This window comes from Octopus bimaculoides, chromosome 9 (assembly GCF_001194135.2).
Source record: "Octopus bimaculoides isolate UCB-OBI-ISO-001 chromosome 9, ASM119413v2, whole genome shotgun sequence".
In the NCBI taxonomy this organism is placed as follows: domain Eukaryota; kingdom Metazoa; phylum Mollusca; class Cephalopoda; order Octopoda; family Octopodidae; genus Octopus; species Octopus bimaculoides.
Window position 1 is genome coordinate 36756361 of NC_068989.1, and position 8828 is coordinate 36765188.

An 8828-nucleotide genomic window follows, 5' to 3' on the forward strand; every position below is an offset into this window, starting at 1 on the left:
TATACATATAAATGTTTATATATATACGTTTGTATAGATATGTAAATATATGCATGTACATATATGTGTGTATATATATATATATATATATATATATATATGTCTGTATATGTATATATGTATATGTATGACAGGCTTCCATACAGTTTCTCTATACCAGTTCCACTCACACGGCATTGGCTGGACGAAAGCTACAGCAAACACACATGCCCAAGTTGCCATGCAGTGCCATAGAACTTGTGATTATTTGATTGCAAAGTCTATCACATATCCACACGACCATACTTGCACCTCATCAGATTGCTAGATTAAATAATTAACTCTTTCATCCTTGGCCATTACAATGTCTCACCTGTTATATACTTCATAACATGATAGCTTCACCATATTTATTTCATAGAAAAAGGTTTCTTATATTTATTTCCTTCAATGTCGCAATTCCAAAATTGAGTTTAATTATTTCATTATTGAAGGTAGATATTTTTTTTTATATTGATTCTGTTTTAATGTTCACCTTTCAGTTGAAACATACACCTAAAGATTTGGAAAAGTTGAAAGAGTAAGTATTACCTTCATGTACTTTATATAAAAATCAGCTATTTTATGTATTCCGCATTCTTAAAGACACAGGTGTGGCTGTGTGGTAAGAAGTTTGCTTTCCAACAACATGGGCCCAGGTTCCGTCCCTCTGTGTGGCACTTTAAGTGCCTTCTACTATACCTTGGGCTGACCAAATCATTGTGAGAGGATTTGATAGATGGAAACTGACAGAGGCCCTTCAAATATCTGTCTGTCTGTCTGTCGGTCTCTATATCTATCTATCTATCTATCTATCTATCTATCTATCTATCTATCTATACATACATACATATACATGTCGCGTCACTCCATTGGTATGACGACGAGGGTTCCAGTTGATCCGATCAAAAGAATAGCCTGCTTGTGAAATATATATATTTATTATATATATTATATATATATTATATACAGGGTCCGCCATAAGTAACTATATATTTTCTTTTGCTTATAACTTTGTTGATACTTATTCAATTTTTCTATTTCATATGTCATTTGAAAGCTGAAATCTTATATTTTTATTTCTTTTTTTTTCCCCTATTTCAGATATACTGTTATATTGATTATGTCCACCTGATTAACAAAAGAGCAAAAGATTGCGGTTTTGAAATGGTTCTGCACAAAGTTATCTGGCAGCTCGAATTTGTTCCTTAAGTTCAGCAATGTTGCGGGGCTTTGTTGAGTAGACATTCTCTTTGAGAACGCCCCACAGGAAAAAGACGGGTGGGGTCAAATCCGGCGAACGAGATGGCCACTCAAGTGGTCCTCACCTGCCAATCCATCGACAGGGCAGGTTGGCGTCCAGCCAGTCTCACACAACCGTAGCATAATGGGCTGATGCCCCGTCCTGCTGAAAGTACTGACCCTCTGCTCCATCCTGCTGTTGTAATGCAGCTTCTGTAGCATAGCCAGATAGCTTTGTGCAGAACCATTTCAAAACCGCAATCATGCTGATGCACTGCCATTTTGCAACACTTTTATTTCTGAGATCCTCCTCCAATTTGTGGCCCTTGGTGAAGAATGGAGTTTGATGTAGCTACCCTCATTTGCACCTCTTGCCGTGAGGTAGGTTCATCTGGGACTCTCAACAGGAAGAGGTCCAGCTTTGATTTAAAAACGCCTACATCTACTTTGTGCAGGTTCCTCAAGCCCTTTGGGAGAATATTAAAAAGCTGTGGGCCCCTGAAACCCAGGCTGTTGCAGTAACTGGTCCTGAAGTGCGATGGCATTGCTGGGATCTTTGGCACTATGCAGTGTCGTCCCGTTCTGGCATTGGCGAAGAAGATATACTACTAGCCATAGATGAAGTGGATGCAAACTCAACTGCTGGTCCTGATGGTTTCCCAGCAATCCTCCTCAAATCGTGTAAGCATGCCCTGGAAAAACCCCTCCAGATTCTCTTCCAGAGCTTTCTTGCAAATGGCAGACTGCCAAGCAAGCTGAAGGAGGGTATAATATTCCCAATCCATAAAGGGGTAAGCAGAGCAGATGCCAAAAACTATAGGCCTATCTCTCTGATTCACACATCAGCAAAGTCATGGAATAGATAGTCAGAGGGAAACTAATCACATTCCTTGAAGAAAATAACTTGCTGAGTGATACCCAGCATGGCTTTCAACCAGGTAGGAGCTGCCTGACCCAGCTCTTACAACATTATGATTGGGTGTTGAGGCAGTTGCTCAACAACTCAAATGTGGATGTAATATACCTTGATTTTGCAAAAGCTTTTAACAAGGTGGATCATGGTATGATATGCCACAAACTGTGTGATCTCGGCATAGTTGGAAAACTTGGAGAGTGGTTACATGACTTTCTGATAGATAGAAGTCAGACAGTAGTGGCTAATGGAGCCACCTCTATGAAAACTCAAATAGTGAGCGGTGTTCCACAGGGCACTGTCTTGAGACCACTGCTTTTTATAGTGGCCCTCTCAGATATGCCCTCAAGTGCCTTGATAGCCACCCTTGCAAGCTACACAGACGATACGAAAGTCTTGCAGAAAATACAGAACCCCAGCGATGTTGCACATCTGCAGCAGGAGTTGGACTCAATTTACAGATGGGCTGAGGATAATAATATGCAGTTTAATGCTGAAAAATTCCAAGCCCTGCGTTACCAACGTCCAAAACTGAATATGAAACTTACAGAGTACACTGGTCCACAGGGAATTTCAATCCCAGAGCCTAAATCAGTGAGGGACCTTGATATCGACATGTGCACTTTCCAAGTGCACATTACCAGGATGGTGACAAAGTGCAGACGACTGGCTGGCTGGATCCTGAGAACATTCAGAACCAGAGATAAGGAAACCATGATGGTCCTCTGGAGGACATTCGTACTCAGCTGCCTGGATTACTGCTCACAGCTATGGTCACCCACCAGTGTGAAATTAACAGCGGACCTTGAAGCAATCCAGAGAAGATTCACAAAGAAGATTGTCTCTTTGCAACTTCTCAGCTACTGGGAAAGGCTGAAACAGTGAAGACTCTACTTCCTGGAGAGAAGGCAGGAGAGGTATGCAGTAATATACATCTGGAAGATCCTGGAAGGAATTGTGCCAAATTTTGGCATTGAAAGCTACACCAATGCCAAAACGGGACAACACTGCAGAGACTTGATGTTCTTTTATTCTTTTATATGTTTCACCCTTGAGGCTGCAGCCATTTTGGTGCACCACCAGTGTAATCACTTTTTAATTGGCCAATTCTATGGGATTGGCTTTTGGTGAAGAAGGGAGTTCGATACTGCTTCTCGTTTTTGAGTTTCCTGCCTTGATATTGATTCATCTGGGATCTTGGATAGTAAGAGGTCTAGCTGTTTCTTGAAGACATCTACTCCCACTCCATGGAGATCCCTCAGATATTTTGGTAAGGAGTTAAATAGCTGTGGAGTTAAATAGGTGTTAAATGGCCTTGAATCCCAATCTATTGTCATACATGTTCCTTGCCTTAGATGAGACAGCTGGGACTTTTGGAACAGCGCAGTGACATCCGTTTTGAGGTCTGGTATAACTCTGAATTCCAAATTTGGTGCCAGCCCCTCCAGTGTCTTCCACATATATATCATTGCATCCCTCTCCCGTTTTTGCTCCAGGAAGTAAAGTCATGGCTCTTTCAGTCTCTCCCAGTAGTTCAGCTGTCTCATTGATGCAATCTTCCTTGTGTAGTATCGCTGAACTACCTCAAGTTCTGCTATTAATCCTACAGTGTAAGGTGACCACAGTTGAGGACAAATGTCCTCTATAGGATCAGCATAGTTTCCTAGTCCCTTGTTCTGAAGGTTCTCAGCATCCATCGGGCCATTCACCTGCACACTGCCACTGTCTTGGTGACATGCATGTCAAATGAGGCATTGTTGCTCATATCAATATCAAGATTGCTGCTCCTTTTGGTCCAAAGTATCGTTGTTGTGACTTCTGAGGGCTTGGAATTTGCATGTTATTGTTCTTAGCCCATTTATATATGGCATCTAGGTCTTTCTGTTGAGGATTAGCATCAGAAGATTCCTTGACTGCTTGTACTACTTTTGTGTCATTGGCATAGCTAGTAAGTATGGCCATCTGTGTAACTGATGACATGTCTGAAAGAGCCACCATGAACAGTAGTGGCCCCAATACAATTCCCCGAGGCACTCCACTTTCTATTCATGTTTCCATGGAGAGGGCTTTGTTAGCTGCTACAGCCTGGCTTCTGTCTTTTAAGAAATCATGCAACCACTCTCCAATTTTCCCAGTTATGCCCAGTCTCCGTAGTTTGTGACATATCATCCCATGATCAACCTTATCAAAGGCCTTTGCAAAGTCAAGATATATCACATCTACATTTGAACGACTCATTGTTTCAACACCCAGTCATAGTATTGCAAAAGCTGTGTAAGGCAGCTTCTGCCTAAGTGAAACCATGCTGGATGTCAGGAAGCAAACCATTATCTTCAAGGAATGCAATTAGTTTCTTCCTTACAGTGCGCTCCATAACTTTGCTGATATGGGAAGTTAGAGAGAGAGGTTTATAATTCTTAGTGTCTGCCCTGCTATCTCCCTTATGGATAGGGCATATAATGCCTTCGTTTAACTTTTTGGGAAGTCTCCCTGTTGTGAGGAAGCTCTGGAAGAGAATCTGAAGTGGTCTAGCTAGAGCCCCTTTGCATTTCTTTTTGAGAACTACTGGGAATCCATCAGGTCCTGTTGCTGATTTTGAGCTCATCTCATCAATGGCTGATATCACATCAGTTTCCTCTATTTTGATGCTATCAATAATTGCCATTTTGTTGTGTAGATCTGTGGATCCAAAGAACTCATCAGGCATAGCTACTTGCAAGTGTCCCAGTGGAGTGGTTTGTTTCTGTGTTTGTCCCCTATCACTGCGTGACAGCTGGTGTTGGTGTGTTTATGTCCCTGTAACTTAGCAGTTTAGCAAAAGAGACCAATATAATAAGTACTGGGCTTTAAAAATAAGTCCTGGGGTCAATTCATTCGATTGAAACCCTTCAAGGCGATGCTCCAGCTTGGCTGCAGTCAAAATGATTGAAACATGTAAATGATAAAAGATAAAATATGTATTTACATATGTAAAACATGTATTTTATTGTGATAAGTGGAGAAGGTTAAATGTCTCAGGGCTGTATTCATGAGTGATTGCAAGTAGGGGCCTGAATTGGATGCTAGAATTGGTGGTGCTGGTACAGTATTGTACCAACTTTAGCATTCAATATGGAGGAGAGGTTGGTAAAAAAGTCAAACTTGCTAGCTTCAGTTTTGTTTTTGTGTCTCTTCTCACCTATGGTCATGAATGTTGGGTAATGGTTGAAAGAGTACAACCACAATTGTTGTTGTTGGCACTCCGTCGCTTACGACGTCGAGGGTTCCAGTTGATCCGATCAACGGAACAGCCTGCTCGTGAAATTAATGTGCAAGTGGCTGAGCACTCCACAGATATGTGTACCCTTAACATAGTTCTCGGGGAGATTCAGCGTGACACAGTGTGACAAGGCTGACCCTTTGAATTACAGGCACAACAGAAACAGGAAATAAGAGTGAGAGAAAGTTGTGATGGAAGAGCACAGCAGGGTTCGCCACCATCCCCTGCCGGAGCCTTGTGGAGCTTTAGGTGTTTTTGCTCAATAAACACTCACAACGCCCGGTCTGGGAATCAAAACCGCGATCCTATGAATGCGAGTCCGCTGCCATTGTGCCTCCACTACAACCACAGTTACTAACAGCTGAAATGGGGTTCCTATGAAGATTTCTGGTCTAATGTTATTTGACAAGGTACTAATTGAATGGTTAGCGTGGGTAACCAGCTTGTGTAAATAATGAGTTCTACTTGAATGGTGGGTAGTTAGTGTAAATAATGGGTGGTAGCTGAATTGTAGGTCATCATCATTTAATGTCCATTTTCCATGCTGATGTGAGTAGGATGATTGACAGACATCAACAAGCTGGATGCCTTTCCTAATGCCAACTACCTTACAATAGGCTATTGGATGCTTATTTCATGATACTGATACTAGGGAGAAGGAAAGAGAAGCCTCCTTAATCCAATGGAGTTGTAGTAGAGGAGGAGGTGGTTTTGTACCAGGTGTTGAGAGGGTAAATTATGATAGAGTGACAGTCACATGCATCTTGCTATAGAAGAAATAAATGGCTGTCTTTCATTGCATATGGTTGGGTTAGGAGCACTTGGAAAGAAGACAATGATGATGAGTTGCTAGTGTAAATAATGTGTAATTTGTGAATAGTGGACTGCTAGTGTAAATAATGGATACACAACATATATAACAGGACTTAGTGCAGAATGACAAGAAGGCAGAAGATGAGGAAAGAAGCCAAAATGTCCATGATATAGTACAAAGTGGATTTCATGAAATAATTAACTTTTCTACATCCAATGTAAAGGAGCAAAGGTAATACTTAAAATTCACTCAACCAACCTATTGATTTTTATTTTCTTCAGTTACAGAGCGGAAGTGCCAGATAATGAAGAACTAGCTGTTAACTGGGCAAATTACCAGTTGGAGAAAGCAGCAGGTCTCAATGGCAACAATGCCCTTAAGGAGATCTCATCACAGAAGAATGTCAATGGTGCCAAAAAAGAAACTACTCTTTTAAAGTCAGTCATCAAAAAACTAGAAATGGAATTGTTGAAAGAGAAGACACTGCATCAGCGCATTGTTCGCAAGAAAACTCAAGAACTTTGTGAGTTGCAACAAGAGGTATTCATAAGTGAATTTTATTTTTATTGTCATTATCTGAAGTATGCATTCACTAAAATATCTTCTTTAAGTGGTTGCAACTGTGATGCATTTCAGAATGTTATGTCAGGATTCTGGCCTGGAGTGTTTTAAGAAATTTCAAAGCATTTAGTAATTGAGTATTTGAACGTCAATTAGGCTAGCTTTCTTTGGAATATGTGTAGAGAGTATGCCTCTCTATGGAGTAAAAACCTGGACTATGAAGAAGGTACTTGATACTATGTATACAAGGCTTCTTGTGAGGGCTCAATCCATCTCATGGCATAGGCATAAGACTAAAGGGGAGATTTATTGACACATTCCACCAATGTACTATTATTGGTCAATTCAGGGTTAGCTTTGCTGGCCAATGTTGTCATCAGGCCATATCAGAAGTTGTATTTTGGAGACTTCCACACTCTAATGGAAGATGAGAAACTACTCAACTACATTGATGTTATTGGCAGGCATGCACTACATGAAATTGAGGTCCTACCAAATCTAATAGGGGACAGATTCACTAAAGTATATTATACATTCACTTAGTTTTTCTGTTTTGCTTTTTAAAACTTTTTTTAATGAATTTTGCTAATTTTTCATAATTACAATTTGTAAAAAAAATATTGTCATTGATATGGCATAGTAAGCTCATTATTTTAACATCCACTTTTCTCTGCTGGGTATGGTAGTTGGATGAGACTTTTTCAGGCAATGTTTTACAGATGGATGCTTTTCCTGATACCAACTATTTTACTCACTTCTGATGACAGGCAGTGATATGGTGTACCTATTCTAGTAGCAAAGATAATCATCAACATCATTGTCATTGTTTTAATGTCCACTTTTTCATGTTTGTATTGGTCTGACAATTCGACTGGGCATGTTTTCATGGAAGATTGAAAAGAAATGACCCAGTTTGTATGATAGTAACACTCATTTCCAACTGTTATACAGTATGAAAATGAGGAGTCAGAAACACTTGCATGCATGACAAGCTTCTTCCAGTTTCCATCTACCAGATCCATTTACAAAGCTTTGATTGGCTTGGGGCTGTAATAGAAGACATTTGTCTAAGGTAGCCCACATAGTGGTACTGAACCAGAAACCATATTTTTAACCACACAATCATACCTGTGCCTGCAATTGAATCTAAAAGATATTTCAAAAAAATTTTGTATGGCATGAGGTCATATGGAATATATATTATTTACAGATAATCTAATACAGTGGTCCCTAAACTTTTTCAGCCCCCCCCCCATCCCATCCCGGCCAACTCATCACCACAAACATGGCCCACTTTCTGCAGCAAATTCAAAACAATAGTATTCCACATATGAAACTTAACATAATTAACTCATTATTTTGTTGTTTTTACATCTTTTGGCCACAAACCCCCATGATTGTTCAGCTTTTCTTCAATGATCCCTGGATCTTTCCACTATCCCCAGTGGGGCAGTACTACCCACTTTGGGAACCACTGTGCTAATGCTATTTTAGTAGAGTATCTGATCTGAGAATGGTAGCCATCACATTAATTTACAATTTGCTTAGCACTGTCATCATTTAGCCTTTATGCACCACAGAGATGTTTCAAATTGCTGAGATGTGCCAGGGATGGAATACAAACTTTTGACTTTTTTTACTGAGAAGTTGTTACTTTATCCATATAACCATTGTAAATTCCCTTCGTAACGTAAAATGTGTATACATATAGGCACAGGCATGGCTGTGTGGTAATAACCATGCTTCGTAACCACATGGTTCCAGATTCAGTCCCACTGCATGAAACCGCGAGCAAATGTCTTCTACTATAGCCTCAGGCCGACCAAAGCCTTGTGGGTGGATTTGATAGACAGAAACTGAAAGATCATTGTGTGTGTGTGTGTGTGTGTGTGTGTGTGTGTGTGTGTATATATATACATATATATATATATATATATATATATATGTATATATATAGATATGCAGGGCAGGGAATCGTCAATTAGTAATAAAATTAATAATTAACAATTTTGCCGGGTAGC

The 8828-nt window shown here is 40.1% G+C and overlaps 1 protein-coding gene across 5 annotated transcripts in view; it reads left to right on the top strand.

The window, feature by feature from the left end:
* The window catches only part of LOC106877348 (centrosomal protein CCDC61), a 107103-nt gene that overhangs the window by 66878 nt on the left and 31397 nt on the right, over positions 1 to 8828 (top strand). For all 5 annotated transcript variants that reach the window (XM_052970643.1, XM_052970641.1, XM_052970639.1 and 2 more), the window contains exons 6-7: positions 522 to 559; positions 6528 to 6786. In XM_052970643.1, the coding sequence (XP_052826603.1) occupies positions 522 to 559; positions 6528 to 6786 (297 nt within the window). The remainder of the gene's footprint in view (positions 1 to 521; positions 560 to 6527; positions 6787 to 8828) is intronic.